Below are 22141 nucleotides of genomic sequence, written 5' to 3' on the forward strand. Positions count from 1 at the left end.
AATGTTCTTGTTGGTCTCGGAAAACACAATTTGGATGGAATTTATGGTTTCTGTTTAAGGTAATGTTCTTGTTGATCTTGACACACATTTAATAATTATTTGTCAAATTTTTAATTCTTTAAGCATTGGTACAGTACAAGTTCCATGTGCTTGTGGCTATAAAGAACAACGTGATGTTCCCTTATCTCTCTAGTTACTTTCTTTATACCTTTCCCATTACTCACAAGAAGCAAAATAAATCAAATTGGAATTTAACCACTCAATGTGTCAATTAAAGCACTCTATTACTATCTCATATTTTTCTCCTTCACAAAAGCAAGCATTTCTTGAACCATAATGGTTTTTGTTTTTTTTGGTTGAAAAACCCATATTGGGTTTATGCAAGGGCGCTTTGAATTTCTAGTGCTGCGATTGTGGAAGTACAGAGCTTTCAAACGTAAAACACCACTAGGCTTAACACCAAAGGGTTAATTGTCAATTTACCCCGTGAACTTGTATGCTACTTTCAATTTGCACCCTGACCTATTTTTTATCGCCAATTCCCACCTACTGTCTAAACCAACTTTTTGACATCCAATAGTCCATCAAATTGTCACTGTTCAAAGGGTAGTTTCGTCTCTCCACCCTAATAACTCCACTCAGCCCCTTTCCCAATCACACAAGTCGTTGATTTAAAAAGAAACAAGAAAAACAAAAGTCACTGAAGGGTCAATTCGCACAACTATTAGTAAAGTAGGGTTTGTTTTGGGGAAGAAGATATTCGACGATTCAGCACTGAATAGATGATTTGAAGACTGGGGGAAATTGGTGAGAGTCTTGAATACGGGTTTTGTGAATTCGACGAAATATGGCTCCGATTATGCGTAGCAGTGGCCGTCCTCCGAAGTACTGTAAGTCTTATTTTTTCTCTTTTTGAATTCACTCTCTTAACTCTTTTTCTTTTTTCTTTTTTCTTTTTTTGGAATAAATGCTTTATTAAAATAATAAACATCATAAGAATGTACATAAGATAGCACTGAAAACAACCAATACTATTCAAAACCCGAACATGAGAGACAGGAACAAATGTGTCATCTTTTTAAATTATCTTTAGTTTATCTTTCCCTTTCCCACTACTCTTTCGTTCCTTCGCACCCTCTGCATTTTTTGTCTCTCTTTCTTCTACATTCATCATCCGCCTGCAATCTTCTCTTGTCTACTAATTAATTTGTGGCTTGAAGCAAATGAGAGGGAAAAAAAAGTAGCTATTATCTCCTATATGGTCTGTTGGAACAAAGAAATCTTCCATATCTTCTCTACTAATTTGGATTTTCTTCGAGTTTCTCATATGCTATGTTTTAGCTTTAACTTTATATTCAGCATCTTCATAACCAATATTTATTAAAAGAAAACTATTAGGTGATAAAAATAAAATATGAAGAAGAAACTGGATTGTACGATACTACAAATTAAAATATAACACTACTATATAAAAATTTGTAATAATTACTGGTGGGAAATTGTAAGATGTAGAGGGGACGAATGAATGGAGAAGAGAGAGATAAAGAGACGCAGAGGGACGAGTGGCAAGAGCCAAATAGGAAATGAAGAGAATGAAAACTAATCAAAAACATGATATTATAGACACAAAGACCCAGTTTCTCTCCAACGCCCACAAGTTGGCTAGATTAATGTGATCCACCTTGCAACTTCTTGTGTAGATTATTAAAACAATGATTTATCAATATTAATCTTAATTCTAGTTTGTTATTTAGATGGAATGGTTTGCTGAAATTGGATGGCTAGTTTGTGATTTCAGGGTTACTGGAAAAGCAAAAAGGGAGGTGGTGTTAATGACAAGGCACGAAGAAGAGAAGAAGACGTGCCTTGTGTCAATAAGCTAGCAAAACTTAATTAAATGATGAGTGAGGAAATGCAAAAGTCAATTAAAATTTATTTTCTATAAATGCTTATTTAAAGAATAAAATAATTAATTTGTTTAATCAAATCCATTAATAGTGGGTTTAAAACTTGTGTCAAAATTTGTGTCAAAAACATGGTATCATGGATCCACCCCCATATATAGCTTTCAATGGCTTTAAAAGAAGTAAAAATGAAAAATTAATTAAGTAAAACAAATAATAAATAAACATCTTCCAATAGGGCAAGCCACATAGCAGACAACACCTCTTTAGATAAACATCTTCCCGCTACATTCTTCTATAACAAGCAGATAGAGAAACAAATAAAGGTAGGTACCCTTCTCTTGTATTCAGTGAAGCAGGCCGTCTATACTGAAACTGCTCTTCAATAAAAACCAACATTTCAGCTGCACACTACTTCAACAGCAAGCTTCTTAGATACACTGGGACACAAATCCTCATAAAACTTCTCTTCTGTTAATTCTATGGCACATTTGTTTTGATTTAAGCATACCTGCAATAAGTAGAAAGCATCTTGGGAAACTGAGAATATAATTAAAATGGAAATATTTCAATTCTATGAGATGATGGTGTGGTTTATGCACATGACTAGCTAAAGCTGGAAATTTATGCTAGTGCAAGGCATGAGGTTTTTGGATCTGATGACAGTTTGAGGAAGACTTTCGCTAGAGCAGAAGTGGCTAAATCACAGGATCAAGTCACTGAAGCCGAGGCTTTTTCAACACTGGAAACATATATCTCCCCAAAAATTCGATCATGAGCCATGACACTTCTGTGAGAAATTCTACATTTTGAGTTTACGTCTTAACATTTCACCTTAAATTTAGCCTGCTGCTGACAAGCTTTGAATTCAAATGGTGCCCAAAAATGTAATCAAGCTGGCTGCTGACAAGCTCACTATAAATTTAGTTGATTCAAATACAAGGGAGTTTGGAGGTGCTTACCTTTTCAACCACAGAAGTGGAGTTAGGATCATGACAGTTACCCTGGGTGTACGATCCACAGGAGCCTGTAGGATTCCCGAAGCTGGCAAAGTTTACAGTTGCAATATGTGTCCCCTCAGGGCACCTCAAATGGACTGTTGCAATGGTATTGTTGCTTCCATTTCCCTCATGCCAAGATTCAAGGTCAATAGAGGGGTAATTCTCTGCAACAATGGCACATACACCTGTGATCTTCCGTCTCGAGAATTTAATTTTCAGTGGATCTCCACCTTTCTCCTCGAATATCACCAGCACATTTCCAGATTGCTTGAACCAAGACCGTGGAACATGGTACCTGCGCCAGACAGAAAGACGTTACTTTTTTTGTTGGACACAAACAATAGAGCAGCATTTTTCTGTCATGCAGTTTCGCCTCGTGAATTTGAGAAGAAAAAAAACTGAGCTCCAGGAAGATGTAAATCTATTATACTAAAAGAAAGTCCTACGAATTTGATAGCATAAAAGAATACCAGAAAAATCAGTAATCATTAGAAGGGAAGAAAAGCATGTTACTCATATTGTTTGGGATTGTATCCACAAATCAAAGTAAAGTTTCTTATGCTAAGACACCAGTGTTTTGTCTTTTTGCAAGTGTGTGCCTTTCTAGAAAGAAAGTGAGTGTACATGCATGCGTGTGTGAATGCACGCCTGTGCTTGATTGCTTTAACATTCTTGACGGGCCAACAGTTATTTGAACACTATACAGACTTGGGACTGATCTCATCGTCACTAGGGGTGGGCACTCAAACCGGCGAACCGGAAATCCGAGCCGAACCGCACCGAACCAAACCGGAAAAAAACCGAGTTGACCAAAAAGTCAAAAACCGAACCGGACCGGTTTGGACTGGTTCCGGATCCGGTTCCATGTCTTCAAAAACCGAACCGGGCCGAACCGAACCGGTGAAACTAAAAAAATATATAATTTCAATATATATTTATATTTAATGCTATATTTTTAATTTCACTAAAAAAAACCTAATATTTATCCAAGTTCAATGTCAAAATATCTCTCTCTTCTCACTTTAATATTTATTTTTTATATGAAATTGAATAATTTGTTAATTTTCAAGTAAAAAAATAATATTTCAGTTGAGAATTGTATTAAAAAATAATTTTTATAATCCGGTTCAAAACTGAACCGGAACCGGAACCGGAACCGGACCGAAACCGGTTCAAACCGAACCGGACAGTTTTTCAAATTTTTTTTATTAAAACCGAACCGAACCAAACCGGATGAATAGTACCGGATCGGTTCTAATTTTAGGGAAAAACCGGTCCAAACCGAACCGTGCCCACCCATAATCGTCACTGCATCCTGACAACAGTGTAAAACTCGTTTTTGTTTTTTTTCATTTTAAGATTTTGACAACTGGTGATGAAACTTATTCATGGTTGTCCGGTCCAAAAATTTTCAGGCAGCAATTAAAAGGAAAGAAGCAGAAGACAATTGGCTTCTAAGTTTATTTCAAAAATAAAAAAGTGCATTGAACTTTTTTCCCTTGTTTTACCATCTTTGTGTTGGTCCTCCACATCCTGTGTTGCATTTGTCTGGATCAAATTTGCCTCTGTAATTGCATTCTTTAACACATCCATGAGTAGGGCTCTTCCTAGGCCAGTATCTTCCAATTTCTTCTCCATTTAACCAAGCTAGACCTTTTCCCATGTCAATCATATCGAGCCCAATAGGTTCATCACCTGGCGGAGGGTCCACAATAACCTACAATATTCCACGTAAATTCTCTATTACCGCCCTTAACCAGCTGTTCTTAAATAAAGTAAGGGCTTATTTGTCAAGCATATGAAAAGTCAGGTTATCCAAGTCTTCACCTTATACCACGTCAAAGGTTGTTTCCTTGGTGGTTCTGAGGTCGAAACCCAATTTGCTTTACCTAAACCGTCTCCCTTGTAAAGTCCTAGGTGTTCTCCTTGCAATCCAATCTGGGAATAGAAAAAAGAAATTACACGTAAGTCAGTTAAAAAAAGTGAAAGCTGAAATACACTTTCAATACAGATTCTCAAAAGGCAGGCTACATTCTTTAGAAAAAGTTTGCAACTCAAAGTTAACCACATTTAAAACCGTTCTTTACACCAAATCAGCCTAGCGTTGAAATCAGGCCAAGTGATAAAATATGCGACCATTCCAGCACCAAACTAGAAAAGTTTGGTAGAATGAGGAAATGTGCACCAATAAATGTCACTTTGGACCAAACGATTGAAAACCAAGTGGGGAACTGGCTTGGCAAAAATGACAAAAGTGAAGAAATTGCCCACATGCTATCAATTGCACACATGCTATATCTATAATCAATTGCAAAGCAAAAATCTGATGAAAGGAAATCAATTGCACACATGCTATATCTATAATCTGGGCCACTAGTGGCCCAACCTTGATGTGCTATCTTGGCATCTAAGTTGACCTTTGAAAATACTTTCCCTTTTCCTTGCAGACCTCTCCTTGGTATGCACAAGGATTTTCCTTGGAATATTCTAGACCACCTATTTCGGCCACAGTGCAAAGTTGGGTACAAACACCCATGTAAGAAATCAACTGGTTGCGGTTGGCATTCTGCTCTGTTTTTATGTTTCTTGTTTTCATCAGCTAAAGAAAAGCGAGAAGGAAAATAAACTGATAGAAAGGGAGAAAATACCTTGTAGGTCCAATTATATGCAGACAAATCTATTGTCCCATTGTTGAACCCAGTAATGTTGACACTAGTTAGCCCTGCCCCTACCCATTCATAAAATGATCCTGCATTCTAAGAGCAAAAACAATTAAAAGTGAACAATATACAAAGATGACTGATAATGAGCCAGCTATATTCAATATAACATATATATATGTACGCATGTATGTATGAATAGGGAAAATCTCTAATGATGTTCTTTTGGAGAAAAAGACCACATTGTGGAGGCCGACCCATCAATGTGGTCGAACGTATCAACCGTCTTTTCTCCTTTAGGTTTCCATTTAAGATAAACTAAATTGCAGGATGGGCTCCAACACGTGGACTCCCTCTTTAGAAGCTCCCCATATTTATTCAAAAAAACTAACCAGAGTTCTGCAGATATATACACTTCTGAATTAGGGAAGAAGAAAAGCATGGATTATATAAAGAGTTGCTACTGAATGTCTGAAAGGGTACTTGGCACCAAAAGAAACCACAACAAAATTTATGAAGTTTATTACCTACTTTTGTTTTTTGTTCTTTTTCTTTCTGACTAAGTGATCAAAGTGTTAAAAGTATTGCATCTTAGTTGTATCTTTTCTTACAGGTTTCTTATGAAGAGTTATATCTCTTGACTATATGAGAAGTTGTATCTTTTAGATATCAAAAGTTGCATCTGTATCTCTTGGAATTAATTCAAGAGTTGTGTCCTATTATGTAAAGGTGTAAATGTAATTATAAATAGCCAATGTTATGGGCTGCTGTTATGTTGAAGAAGTTAATAAAATCAGTTTGTATAATTCTCTGTTTTACAAACACTCTCTGCCTTACTTTATATTTCCATCCTATTCTTCAGTTTTGTGATCATTCTTACTTTATATTTCCATCCTATTCTTCAGTTTTGTGGTCATTCCCCCAACACAAAGATCACTGGCTGTAGAAATACTGCAAATCTGAATCATCTCACTAGAGTTCCTTGCATTTTTAATAATAGATATAAACAAAGAGGACAAACGAAAGCACCCAGAATGTCTTCTCATTTAAAATTAACTAAAAGTGGTAGTGTAGGTTAGGGTAACAGTGAATTATGAATACATAAGAAAATAGATTTGAAAGAATGGATGGGAGAATGGATTTAAAAAATCATAACTAAATGGAATCCAACATTTCCAAATTTTTTGAATTGGCAGAGTATAAAACCCTGACTCATAGGCAGACTCATAGTTGTTTTTCCATTGTGCATCAGATGAAGTGGTTGACACTAGTCTCAACTGAAAGTTAACAGTAAATAATCATGGCAATTAGGCATGACAGAAGACAAACATACCTGCAAACCAACTGTCATGCTTAGCAGAGCAATTTCATTCTTTCCTGCCTTCAGAGAGATAGGGGTTTTTAATTTGAAGGGTGGGTGTGTGCCATTTCCAGATGCACTAGCTGAAGATCAAGCATATATGACAATTATTAGCATGAGCTATCTATTAAAAAAAAAATGAGTTGTATACTATTCCCAAAATCTTAAACCTGTAAGAATGTGGGCCAACTACTACTTTGTATTTTAACACTCCCCCTCACATTTGAGGATGCAATTGCAGGGATTCAAAGTCAGGGTCTCCTGCTATGACACCCGGTTGAAGTAAGAGGATCCAATCCAGCACAAATTGGCTACAAGTGGAGAGGCCCAGGATCTTATATATCATGGGATTAGAACTGATGTGGGGTCTAATATTCTCAATGGATAACAGTCACTACAGAAACATGACTCATTTTAACAGAAAAAGAAGTGCATGCAAGTTTCCCTTTTGAATACTGACCATAAAACTTTTAGATCAGAATAATAACCTTGGAGTTCTTGATTCACAAATGCATGGAGAGCATGACCTTTTGATTCAATTAGAAGAATTGGCGAGCTACCATTCTTTAGAAACACTTCAGTTTCACCAACAAATATGCTGCGATTAAAGAACGCTATGAGTCATAGAAATTACTTGATTCAGCTCTACAATGCACATTTCATCTATTTTACATATCTGTTACATCATATGTGCACATTGGCTTAAGTAGAAAAGGAATCTCCAAAGATACTACTAAAACAATTATACGAATTTTTTCTATAATCAAAATGCATATAAAATGGAGCAGTTATCGATATATAATAGAAAAAATTATAGAGCAGCAGCAGAGGAGCTTTCTAATAACTAAAAGTTCAGGAAAAATAGCAAAATTTAGGTTTTAAGATGTACCAAAGAACAAATGAATTTGGTACCAATTTTCTATTTTTATCCATTGGATACCAATTTTCTATCTTTATGCATTGGAGACCATTTGAAAAACCAAATCAAGGGATATAAGACTCTAATGTAGTGTAAATATTTAGCAAATTTAGGGTTTTAAGATTTTATCAAAGAACAAAATGCATTTAGTACTCATTTTCTATTTTTATGCACTGCAGACCATTTGAAAACCTAAATCGAAGGATCCAAGACTCTTATAAAGTCTTAGTGCACTAGAAGGAAGCCTTAGACCTTGATTTGTAGAGGAAGAGTGAGTTTAAATAAGAGTTTCATTTAAAAAGAAGAAAAACAAAGCTTTATTATTGAAAAAGGAAGAAAAACACAAATGAAATGGACTAATTTCCATCACATCCGAGATACATCTTTCAAAACATAACACAAATTACACAGGATTATTTTTTCATTTTCAAATTTAAGAGCATTTCAATTAAGGGTTTAGTTTTTTAAAGTTTTAAAAATTCAAAAGAAAAATGGTTGGGAAGTTTGAAACTTGTTTTTTGGAGATGGGTGTAATGATCTAGGGTGTAAATAGTACCTTCCAACTTTTAATGGCCCAAAAAGTCAATGTCACTTGGGGTCCTAGTATCCCCATCCCGACTATTTATTGCCTCCAAGCACGCTCTTGACTTAGCAATAAAAGGCCTAAGTGGCTACCAAATCCTTGATAAAAATGACATGGCAAATGGTAAAAGCATGCTGTTATATTTCATAATGAGCAAAGACGAACCTTGTTGTGTACCACAGATAGTCGGTGGTAAATTTTGTGGTGTTGATGTGATCCACCAAGCCCTTTTTAACGAAGTCAGCTTCACCCCAAATTCCAGGTTTCTCCACAAATACATCCCATTTGAGACCTTTAAAGCTTTTGTCAGGTGATCCCACTGATGGCTGCAAACTCTCAGGTAGCATTTCAACTACAGAGCTCTGGTATCCAACCTGTTGGAAAATTTAATCTTGAACTGTAAATCCTAACTGAAAATCAAATTGATACTACCCTGAATCGTAGTTTGAACGGGATCCTATGTAAGAAGCAGAACATATCTATATACACATTTATGCATGTATTCAGCATACAAGATAAGATAAACATATTAACAATTGAAAGTATATCTTGTCGGAAATGAGAGTACGCAGGCATCACAGAACTGAATTTTTACCTTTGCGGTATTAAATACTGCATTTTTGCAGTCAGGCAGAATGCTAACTGACCACGCTGGCAGATGATATGACACATTTCGAAATTTTACTGTCTTGTCATTTTTGTCGTCCATGTTAGCTATAAAGGCAGCACACGCTCCAGAAGAGTCAGTATACACATCAGCCTACAATGCAGGGCACTGTTCAGTAATATTTCCCTAGTTGTGAAATAGATTAAAAGGAAGTTTTAATTTGGTGAAAATATTAAAAGCACAAATTGGCAGAACCGAATATTACAACATGAACTAAAAAGTATAAGCAGTGGACATTTAATATATATATATATATGAAATTTTATTTGATAAGAAAGACTGCATTAAAGTGCACAAGTAATCCCTCAACAGCATAAAAGAAAAGAACATTAATACAGAAAACTAAATACTACAACATGAGCTAAAACGTATAAGCAGCGGAAACAAAAATATGAAATTTTATTTCATAAGAAAGACTGTACAATAAAGTGCACAAATAATCCACCAAGAGCATAAAAGAAAAGAACATTAATACAGAGAACTAGATCTACAATAAGAAACCACAGTTAATCAAGCTGTCCCTTTTTCCTTCCCCTGCACCTGCCCGCAAAAAGTTACACATTCTTCCTCCCAATTTCCTAACAATACCACAAGGAGCCGTAAATAGAGAAACATCATAAGTCAGCAAACTACCCAATACCGATTGCATTAAAGTTAAACGTCCCCCTCTTGAAAAGAAAGCTTTTTGCCAACCCTGCAAGTGCCTCTCAACCTTCTCTAATGCCAGGTTTCAGAAGCTAGCACTTCTCAGATTACTCCCCATTGGTAGGCCCAAATATTTTAAAGTCCACAATCCTAATCCACAACCCCACAACTCTGCCAACCTCTGAACTTTGCTATCCTTTGTGTTAAAATCCAACAACAAACATTTTGACTTGTTAATTTTCAAGTCATAGTGTACAAAAAAGAAAAAACCAGCAAAGATAGCATGCTCCTCCATTTCTGTTCATCATCAGATAGGAAAAATACTGTATCATCCACCAATTTCAGATGTGAAATTTCCAGTCTATCTCTTCCCATCTCCCACCCCAAAATTAACTGATTTTGAAATGCTTTCTAGACTACTCTACTTAACACATGAGTTATCAACACCAATATAAAAGGAGATAGCAGATCTGCTTGCTAATCCCTCTTGAGGCACCAAATTTTCCATTAGGTCTCGCACTAATTAAAATGGAAAGATGGACTAAGTGCAAGCATACACTGATCCATCGCCTGCATTTAGTTTTAAAGCCCTTCTTCTCCAACACAAAATCAAGGAAATTCCACTCCATGTGGCCGTAGGCTTTCTCCAAGTCAATCTTGAACACAAAAGCTTCCTTTTTCATAAGCAGCAGAGAATATGATTGTACAGCTAAAATTGAATTTAACACATCCACTAACAAGAACCGCATAGCAGTTCATGTACAAGTACTACCAGCATATCGAATTAATTAGAACACATTCAAGGATCTTGAAGACGAAGTCGGCCAAATACCAAGCTTTAAACTAGTTTCCTTTGATAACTATATCTGGGGCAAAAACAAAACATTAATATCTAGCAATGACAAAGACGAATACTGTCAGAAAATATACCTCTTGGGAAGGACCCAGTGAAACATTAATTCGCTCACTATTGAGCATGGTATGCTCACATAACTTAATGGCTCTGTGAAGTTGCTTAAGGTGGCCCCATTTTGGAAGCCTAGGTAATCCTATAAACGAAATGAAAACAATAAGTACAATAGAAGTTAGTATCACAAATGTTGGGTATATTCATATACAGATTGGATATATAAAAGTTGGAAAAAAAAAAAAAAACAAAAAAATTTTGAGGCATCACAATAGCTAACCATATTCATCAATTGGTGCCTCATAGTCATAACTCGTGGTAATGAATGGTCCTCCTGAAGTGCGACCAAAATTGGTTCCTCCATGATACTAAACCACAAAAGAAAAAAGTAACAACTATGATAATTATGTTGACAAATGTAATGCCGCCAACAATAGAGAAATAGTGAATGACAAAATTTATCCACATGGAAACAAAAAAAACAAAACAAAACAAAACAAAAAAAGAACCAGAGGAGAAAACTAATGGCAAAGTTACATTACATACATGAAAAATTTTGTCACAGAATTAATGAAGTACCATGTAGTAATTTTGAACACTGCCTCCTTTTTGGAAAAAGCGAGCTACAGAATAAGCAATATCTTCAGCTGGCCTGTGAGGATTTCTGGCGCCAAATGTTTGAAACCTGAAATAAATGGGAGATTGATCCAACCACATAAGTTAAGAGGAAATTTTGATTCAGAAAGAATCAGAATATGGAAAGAGAGAGAGTACTGTTCCAAGATAAGACAGTAGAATTAAATTATGAGGCACCTAGTCATAGGTCCCCAATGCTTATATATATTTCTTATCCAGAAGCATGCACCCATACTTTGTATTCTAATCCCCCATGATATATTACTCAGAGGCAGTTACAGGACTGTAACAATCCTTTAACTCAGTTGCAGTTAGACCCACTGTACCTCAATTGCCGACTGAATATTCACCAATGTATCCTTAATGGAAAAAACCTTCACACCCTAAATCCTATATCTTAATCTCATAAACTCCTTAAAACCATATTAAAATAATAAAGCCAAACAACGCCTAAAGAACCCACAAGACATTAAAAGATAAAATAAATAAAAATCAGAGATTGAAGTCATTCTATTTGTTGCACAAGGTAGCTGGAAACCACGTGCGACTTACGGTGGAGCAAACAGGATGAAGCACACTACATAATTGCGTTGGAAGTCACCCTATAGGGTGCTAAAGGAAGCAAGGCATGATGTGTAGTCCAAGGTGTAGGCACACACCCTAGATGCTCAGATGCAGGTTCTTGGATATGGGTGTATCTCAAGACGTTGCAACAACACATGAATGCAGGCACATTGTGCGGTTCAACGCCTATCATGCTCTACTGTGACAACCTTAGTACCATTTACATTGATTCAATCTAGTTTCATGCTTGCACCAAATATATTCAACTCCATTATCATTTTTTATTGAAGCTTGTGATATATAGAAGCCTCCATGTTCAGTTTGTTTCCTATGTTGATCAGACCACTGCACTTGAAGATTCTCAGGAAAATATAAATAAATAAAACTGTACGATTAGTAAACAGGAAGCCTCCGGAAAAAACTAAACAAGGACCTAAATCAGCGACTCTATCTTAAAGAAGTTAAGTCAAGACAACCACCTCATTCCAGAAAACTAGATAACATCTGCTTCCCGATCTAATACAATAACAGAGAAAGATAGCTCCTTAAACTCCAATGCTACAAACACCCACAAATAAGCCCAAAACCGCACACCCTATCCTATAAAAACTCCTCCTCACCAAGGAACACTTTTAGCTATTGTGTTTTTTGTTTTTGAGGACATAAATTTAGAAAATAACACCCACATCACAATATCTAATACCTTTGACTTCTACACTCATTGCCAACTGGTTTTGACTTGTATGCTCTAACTTGAACTTGGTACTAGAGTGTGGAATTCATCCTCATGTCAAGCCAATTTGGCTATACATGCTCCACGCCATCTAACATCATTGATCCACATCTTTTTGCTCAATATGTCTACATGTGAGGGTGTGTTTTGAGAATATAAAATTTCACATCCCAAATTCTAAGCCTTGTATCAGAATATATGATATTCCTTTCCACTCATTCTGTCCTAATTGGTTTTTGGTTGGATGTTCTACCCTCAACTCGTTCTGAACTCATTTGCCATAGACTATCAAGTTTTCAGAAGTCTGTTAAACTGTCTGTCAGTGATTTTAGTTGTGTATCATTTGCATATATTAGGTGTTAGTTTGTAAACTTACCTAATTCGAATATATTTTCTATAAAATCATATAACACCTCTTGAAAGAAGAATATATTGAAAATGGTTCATTCCCGAAAAATAAATAGACACTTTTGTCTTGAATATGTTAATAGAAACCATACAAAAAAATCTGGATGGGAGCTGGCCTAACAAAAGTATTTGATTTTCATAGCACCCCACTTTCATGAAGATGGCTAATGATGATGATATCATAACAAAAAGATTAATAGAAAAATGAAACATAGAAATGAAATAGGAACGGAGAGACAAAGGTGCAATACTAAATTACCAGCCAGGCCAATTCTCTGTCCAAATTTTAGGTTTGGTCGGATAGATAGGTGTAAATTGATCACAGTAGAAGGAGTTACAAGTATTTATCTGCAAAAGAAACAAGGATTGGGATGTCATACTTTTCGTAGAATGCTAAAATTCCCAAACATCCAAATCTTATATAATTTTAAGGTATTAGTCCATACATAAATCAAATGAGAATTCAATACACAAGTCATATAAAAAATGTGCATAGATACAGTGATACCATGACTTTCATATCACATGACCATTCGAAGAAGAAATAATGAAATCTGAACTCCTGAATTACTTGTGCAACAGAGAGAGAGAGAGAGAGAGAGAGAGTCAAGACACCCTTGAGCAAACCATAACAATCCAGTCAATAAATCAGTAACTGCTTAAATCTGCCTGTGATTATAATGGGTTTATATATATATAAGGGATCCCTTAAATAATTTTATTTGAGGGACGCCCTTTAGGGTACCCTATGAAATTTTTTTCCAACGATCGAAACCATCTAATTTTTAAGTCTTCATTCATAGATCATCCTTGCCAAAAATTAGACAAATCGGAAACCATTTAGACATCTAATTGTGTCTTAGAAAATCAATGAAAACGGTGCTCCAAGAAAGTACTAAAATTTCAATAATTTAATTGAGTAGTCAAATGATATCGGATTCAAGTGATTTTTTGCAGAAATGATCTTCGAATGAATATCTACAAAATAGACGGTCTGGATTAATGAAATAAAATGTATGGGGGGCCCTACAAGGGTGTCCCTCAAATAAGGTTTAGGGTTTATATATATATATATATATATATATATATATATGAGAAACTACAAGGAGAAATTCCTTCAACCTTATTTTTCTATTGTATGATACAGAAAACATGCCTAAAAAAATCATGTCAGTAAAAGACAAGGTGAACAAACACACATTTTTAAATCTTAAATTGTTTTGACATAAAAGAATACTTCATTTTCGTTAATTGAAGTACAGAAGCTTGAAGAAAAATGTAAAAATTAAAAGTTTTAATCTGACCAACTCATTATAACAATAATATTGTTCAACTATACATGTGCAGATACTCTCCCAATTCCAGAAGTCAAAAGCCAAAACTTTTTTATATTGTTTCAGTCATAAATAGGCAGAATCTGGATTCTGTAAATTATATATAATAAATTAATAATTGTAAATCAACACTAAGCAGTACTTCTCTAAGCTAAGATCAAAAACCTTTCAAGTGACCTTACCACAGACTCTGGAGCATCAAATTGTTGGCACATGATCCAAGGCACGCCTGCATTCTGAGAAACAGCCATGCTAGCAGCCCACATGGCATATTGTTTACCCCCTTCTCCATAATCTTTTTCATAGTATCCATACTCATTTTCTATCTGCAGCAAAAGAATTATGTTGAGCGAAGCTTAACATCTGTTACAAAAATGTACATTAACGAAAAAACTAAGTAAAAGAGTCTGAAAACCATTTTTCTGTTCTTTTCTTTCTTTTCCTAACAAGAAAAATTTAAAACTAAAACCTAGACAAAATTCCCAAACCCTTCAATTGATTTACTTGATTGAAAAAAAGAAATTTTCAGTTTTGGAAGAAGACAATTATAAGTGAAATCAAACCAAACAACAAAAAATTAACAGAACATACGGCTCTCTAGAATCAGAATATACAGAAATTTTCTCATATCAATTTATGATAATTTAAAACTGATAAGTAAGTCTACTATATTAGCAAGATGTGTCTTCGAAATTTACTTTCACATACCAATATCCTTTTTAACTCAGGGAAATTTAATTTCAAAAACCAAACTCCTTTACATATAAACATTATCACTTGCATTAACAATAATATAAGCAAACTTAAATCTTATTGGGATAATAAGATTCAAAATCCAGGGACACTAACAATTTCATCAATTCTGTTGAGAATGGATGGATTTCATGTACCTCATCCTTTAAATTGTTAACAAAATTGTGTAATAGAAAAACTAAAACAATGATCTGTAAAAATCGAAAACGAATTCCAATCCCACAATGTGATTAAGGGGGAACTAGAATGATTACACAATGTCACCAAGCTTAGCTAAACAAAAATCTCGTAAATACAAAAGCTTTCCAGCCAAGAAAGCAAATCAGAATAAACAATTATATAGAAAGATCACCAGGTAAATCAAAATAAAAATCAGAATGAATCTGAACCTAGAGCTCCCATTTTAGTAGAAGAAAACAAGGTTCACGAATCATATTTTCTTTTCTATTTTGACATCTCTAGTATGCTTGCCAGAGTAGAAATGCAAGATTTGGAACAGAAACAATTATCTAATGTATTCATCTCTCAAGAAGTATAAATATATAGAAACCAAGTATTTACCAATAAGACAACTATGTTTAATTGACAAAACGTAACCCTAGCATGATGCTGTATAATTGCACAAAACCAGGACATTTGATTAACTATCACTAAATGGTTTAACCAAAAATAAAAATAAAAATTAGGCATATCGAAAATTTCATCTAAGTAAGTGCTTCCGAAATAAAAGATACTTGCCTGTGCCAAGATAATGGGACCTCCTTGTGAGGCAAAAAGCTTCTCCTGTTTCATAAGGTTAACTATGAATGCTGTGAACTTCTGCATATGATACTGAAACCCCAGCAAGTGGGCAAAATCAGTTAGAGAGGGGAAAGTAATTAATTTCAAATGGGAAACACTTATGATGTAGCACCTAAACAGAAATACATGAAGGAGACTATAGAGGGGATGAAGAAGAAGAATGAGAACGATGAAGAAAATTGGTTTAATTATTTAATCACCTCTACATAAATTGAAACACAATGGCCTGGTGATTGAAGCCAACATGAAAGTAAGAATGAAATCCAATCTCTATCCCAAGATCATAAGAAAATATGAATATTCTCGGAACATTATCGATAATATTTCTACCCTAGGCAGTAACAATTTGACTTCCATACCTTAAAGGGCTCATTTTCAGTTCGAAATACAGTGCCAGGCACATAATGCAGCCAAACAGGTACTCCTCTGTTGTATTAAACAAATATTACTTAGGAGTTCTCAAACAATAATTAAAGTAAGAAAAGTAGCAGAAAAAAAATGTATGCAACAGGAGCCAAAATTAAACTTTCCTACTGTAGAAACCAATATTACAATCCAAAATAGAATGGCATACCCAAAGTACCATTCTGCGGCAATAAATGGACCAATTCGAAGAATCAAGTACATCCCAGCCTGCTCGACGATCTTCACAAATTTCACCAGATCATATCGTCCCCCAAAATAATACTGAAAATCCCAATTAAGACATTAAGTACCTCTTAATCCATATGTCACAAGAATAAAAATAAAAATAAAAATAAAAGAGCTTTTTCTTTTTGGAATTTCACTCACATTGCCTGGAGATGGTTCATGACCATTCCAAAAGACATATGTCTCAATCACATCCACCCCTCCTTCTTTTGCCGTTTGAACTAGATTCGGCCACATCTAGACACACAAACAAACCACATTCAAGTTTTGAACCAAGTAAAAATGCAACGCACAAGCAATACAAAAACGGAAACAATGGGGAAAACCATCAGATAATGAAACAAAATTAAATAGATGTGCTTAGAGGTCTTCTATCAAACAATTAGGCTCCATTAAATTGCCAAGGAAAATGCAGAACATAAAAGAGCCATCTCTAGCTAGCTAGTTAACTAGAAGGAAGAGTAAAATAAAGTGGGTTTTTGATAGAGACAGTTACCCCAGGGACACTGCGAGGGTAGTGAATGGCAGCAGAAATGAGTAGCTTCCGCTGGCCATCGATTATCAGAGACCGACTGTCGTAGCTCACGTTACTTGCCGTCGCCATTGCCGACCACAATGTCAAGCTCAGTAACAGCGAAAACAGCAGCCATGGCAGCTTCATCTTCTTCGGAGAGCTAGCTAGCAATGAATGAAGCTCAATGGCCTTTTATGTAAGAATGTGTGTAAGGGAGACGGAGGGTAGAGAACAGAGCATGTGAAATTGGGTAATCTATTTATGGCAAATAGCTCAACAATCTCAGTGGGACAGATACTGCCTAAATACTGTCCAATCCAATTCCAGTAGTATTTTCTTTTCTTTTCTTTTCTTTTCTTTTCTTTTTTATACAAAATAAATAAATATTTGAAAAAATACAGAGAGAGGGTTTTTTGGGGGTTTTAGGGAAGTCGGTGGATCTCTCACAATCACATCTTCCGGTACAATCCCAAGATTAGCTGCAGATTTCATGTCATGTCAGAGTCATGTGGGTGGGTGGGTACGTGTTTGTCCTAAAGGATTTTTTTCTTTTTCTTTTTTAGTTTTTTTTTTTTTTGATCTGATTTCTTTTTTAGTTAAGAAACAAGTTTCTTTTTTTTTGGTAACGAAACAAGTTTCATTAAGAGCAACTCCACCCATTTGCCCTTAGCCATGGCAAGGGTGGAGCTAGGGCAAGCACTATTCACGTGAATAGTGGTTGCCCTTGCAAATAGTAAATCGTTTCTCCACCCGTTGCCCTTAGCCATGGCAATTACTATTCACTTTTTTGTTTTTTCCTCCTATTTTTTAATGAAAATAATTAATTTGGGTAATATTTTCAGATAAGATTTTCGGATTCCTACGTGTCAAGACTATTCATAATCAGATAAAATTTTCGGATAAGATATTTGGATTCAAATTTCGGATTAATTTCAAAGTTCAAATTTCAGATAAATTTTTGGGTTCAAATTTCGAATGAATTTCAAAATTCAAATTTCAGATAAATTTGGGTTCAAATTTCAGATAAATTTGGGTTCAAATTTCGGATGAATTTCAAAATTTGAATTTCATACAAATTAGGGTTCAAATTTCGGATGAATTTCAAATTTCAGATAAGATTTTCATCCAATAAAATCAAGCCACGTGGCATGTCTATCTTGCCAAATTTTTCTATAAAATCAGAGTCTCAGCTCATACCTCTCACACCACATCTTTCTATATTTTCATTTCTGAGAGTTTATAATTCATACTTCATTCATTCTGAATGGAAGAATTTAGGAGATGCTTGGAGAGACAAGAGAGAGAAAGAAGAGAGAGAAACCGTAGAGCAGATGAAGTCAATGAGTTGCAGAGACAAGTCGATGAGCAAGTTCTCATAGCAGTGGCTTTGGAAGAAGAAGAGAACCAAGGTCGCCGCCATAGTTCACAAGCCGGCCGCCGCCGGAATGTGGAAAGACATAGGCAATCTAGGGGTAAGAATCTTTTGGAAGATTATTTTATCCCAACTTCTTTGTACTCTGATGTTGATTTTCGAAGGCGATTTAGAATGCAACCTCATTTGTTCAATAAAGTCATGCATGATATTTGCAATTATGATGCATACTTTGTTCAAAAGTGTGATGCTGCTGGGGTTTTGGGGCTTCTTCCGGAGCAAAAGCTTACAGCTGTTATACGAATGTTGGCGTATGGAGCATCTGCTGATCAGGTGGATGAGATTGCGCGGATGGGGAAGTCCACTACGTTGGAGGCTTTGGTAAGATTTTGTCAAGCTGTTGAAACTCTGTACACTAGGGACTACCTGCGTAGACCTACTCCCAGGGACCTCCAACGGCTTCTACAAAAAGCCGAAGCTCGAGGATTCCCTGGAATGATTGGTAGCATCGACTGCATGCACTGGCAATGGAAGAATTGCCCAACTGCCTGGCAAGGTGATTATGGAAATCGAAAAGGCCAAAAAAGTATCATCCTTGAAGCGGTTGCTGGTTTCGACACATGGGTTTGGCATGCCTTCTTCGGAGTTGCAGGATCACAAAATGACCTCAACGTGCTGGGTCAATCCCCGGTCTTCAACGATGTATTGAGAGGTCAGGGCCCCAATATCACCTATGAAGTCAATAATACAGTGTACCAGACGGGGTATTATCTAGCTGACGGCATCTACCCGAGGTGGACCACTTTTGTCAAATCTATTCCGAATCCCCGATCCCAGAAGCAAAAATTATTTGCTACCTATCAAGAGGGATACAGGAAAGATGTCGAAAGGTGTTTTGGTATCCTTCAAGCTCGGTGGTTGATTATTCGAGGTGCGGCCCGTATGTTTGATGAGGAGATCCTCAGAAGCATTATGATGACTTGCATCATCCTCCATAATATGATTGTGGAGGATGAGTATGATTATGATGCTTTAGAGGTGTACGAACCGGATCCAATGAACACGGCTTTGACACGGATTTATGAAAGGCCCATAGGACCAAGTGGAGAACCATTTGAGCCGGAACCGTTGGTGAGGGATGGTCATTTGATGACCCGAATGATAGATCGATATACAGAGATGCAATCTTCGTATATTCACGAAATGCGTCAAGTTCACTTGATGGAGCATCTATGGGCGGTGAAAGGCAATGAAGAAGAATGATGGAGCATAGATGCTTTGGTTATGTTTTATTTAGTTATGGTTTGGTTGTGTTGTATTTTTATTTATTATGTTTTATTTAGTTATGGTTTGGTTGTGTTGTATTTTTATTCATTATGCTTTGGTTGTGGTTTGTTATTATTATTGTGCCTTGTTTGTAGTTTTTTTTATTTTTATTTTGTTTTGTTTGAAGTATGGAATATGTTGAATAAAAAGGTAATTTATTGAATACTTTGTTTATTAAATAACGAAATCTAATACAAGTCATTACGAATTACTACTACTAAAATAAAATACATGAATTACAACAACTTTAAAAGAAAACATGAAAAAATAGTCATACATAAAAGGTAGGCTAACAAATTTAATGGTTTCCATCATTTAACCAATCCGTGTTGCTAGGCCCATCATCCCGGAAAAGTTTTCTTCTCATAACATCCCTTCGTTCTAGTTTCCAAAATTGTTTTGTTTCAGGGGACATATGACTTGTATCCATGGCCATGGTTTCCCGATCCGTGTTGTCTATATCTTTTTTGCGCAAATACTCCCTTTCTCGTGCATACTCAGCTTGAAGGGTCAACTCGTTATCTTGGCGTTTTTGCTCCATTTCAATTCTTAGGCCATTTTGCCTTGCAATTTCCTCCAAAAACTTTGAATTATAATTGCTTGAATTACCCACTTTCTTTGCCTTCGCGGCCTTTCGGCCAATGGGCCTCGGCTCCTTTTCCATGGGTGAGTCTTGACTCATAGGAGAATCAAGAGGTGAATCCAGTGCCATTGAATCACGGAGTGGCGTCTCGTTTAATACAACGTCGGGACCCGTTGGAATAATTATGAACCGTTTGCAATATTTGACCACCTCCCAACATTCATGATGGGTGAAACTTTTTTTGCCACCCCCGGTTGCACCGAACCACATTTGTGCTTGTATAATCTATTTAACAAAAAAAATAGAAATGCAATAAATATTTAAAATATATTGGATATGCAAGTAACAAAAAATATAATAATGAAAATGCAATTAACCTTACAAATAAATTAGAAGTGCAAGAAAATTAAGAAACAAGTGGAAATGCAAGAAATATTAACAACATATTGAAAATGCAAGACATATGAACAAAATATTTAAATTGCAATAAATATTAACAAAATATTGATAATGCAAGAAATATGAACAAAATATTTAAAATTCAAGAAATATTAACAAAATATTGAAAATGCAAGCAATATTAACAAATTATATATATTAGGAGATTAAACTTAATAAAACAAAAATTATAAAATACTTACCTCGTTAGTACGATTTTGCCCGCTTCTATAGTTGTCCATCGCTTTTGCTAGGGCATTTCTCCATTTTCCCAACTCTTTATTCAGGATTTTCCACCTACTGGATAACGCCATCTCCGTACGAGTAGACCCCGGAATTTTTTCACAAAATTCGGCATGAATTTTTTTCCACATATGAAAAAATTTCATCTCATTGCCGGACACGGGACAATGACAAATTTGGAGCCAAACCTCACACAATGAAACATCTTCCATGGTGCTCCAAGCCCCTCCGGTTTCGATAGAAGAAGCCATAAAAATGTGAAATCAAAATGCTAGATGAAAAAGAGGAAAATGTTGTGTAAAAAGAGTGAATAATAGTGGAAGTATAATGAAATGTAAGAGTATTGGTGTTGAAAGTGAAGGGTATTGATAGGTATTTATAGAAAAAAATATCAGAATTTTTTAGAATTTTTTACGATTTTTTTTCATATTTTTTTCACCCAATAAAGCCTCAGCCGTTGGATTAATTTGGAAAAGCAGATCGGAAGGCTGGGGAGGCGACACGTGGCAGCGTACCGTTGGAGCTGGCTTCGCGCTGACGTCAGCGCGCGCTGGTTTAAATTTTTTTTACCGTTGGCGCGTGCATTGCACGCGCCAACGGTAAAAAAATTTTGAACTGCGCTCGCTGACGTCACCGTGACGCGAGGCTGACGTCAGCAACCGCGTTTTGGACCTGGGGCTGGTCTTGCCTTCGGGCTGGGCCGAGTTGGTGGGTCCCACACCACCCCCGGGCCTGGGCTGAACGCTGGAGCAACTTTTTTTTTTTTTCCTGCCCTCGCCTCGGGCTGGGCTCCCTCGGTGGAGCAGCTCTAATAGGGAAATTGGGGCTTTACTCTCGGCGGGCGTACTTGTTGGCAAAATGCCTTGTTTTTGAAAAGTTTGGTTAATTTCCGGTATAAATACATTATATGGGCCACATATACATTTTTTCACTTCTTTTTTCTGGTCTGAAATCGATGTCTATTTTTCTTTTTTTCTTCAATTTTGCTCTAATTATGATTTTGTTATGCGGAAATACAAAGAATTAACAGAACTTAAACTCACAAAGGCACGTAGGCCCAAAGAAGTTCAAGTAAAAAGAGTTTACAACCAAAAGAGGAAGACTATAAACCCAAAGTTTAGACAAAGAAAAAGAGTGAC

At 35.9% G+C, this 22141-nt stretch overlaps 1 protein-coding gene across 1 annotated transcript; it reads right to left on the minus strand.

The window, feature by feature from the left end:
• LOC18780300 (beta-galactosidase 10) lies at positions 1974 to 17654 on the minus strand. The gene is made up of 19 exons (XM_007214562.2): positions 17023 to 17654; positions 16668 to 16763; positions 16450 to 16562; positions 16235 to 16301; positions 15813 to 15905; positions 14504 to 14647; positions 13247 to 13335; positions 11226 to 11331; positions 10927 to 11014; positions 10670 to 10788; positions 9023 to 9187; positions 8593 to 8801; positions 7414 to 7523; positions 6899 to 7008; positions 5554 to 5661; positions 4733 to 4843; positions 4414 to 4622; positions 2867 to 3200; positions 1974 to 2415 (listed from the first exon to the last, which is right to left on the minus strand). Exons 1-19 carry the CDS (start codon positions 17185 to 17187, stop codon positions 2305 to 2307), a joined length of 2547 nt encoding a protein of 848 aa, XP_007214624.1. The 5' UTR covers positions 17188 to 17654; the 3' UTR covers positions 1974 to 2304.

The sequence above is a fragment of the Prunus persica genome, chromosome G4 (genome assembly GCF_000346465.2).
Source record: "Prunus persica cultivar Lovell chromosome G4, Prunus_persica_NCBIv2, whole genome shotgun sequence".
In the NCBI taxonomy this organism is placed as follows: Eukaryota; Viridiplantae; Streptophyta; class Magnoliopsida; order Rosales; family Rosaceae; genus Prunus; species Prunus persica.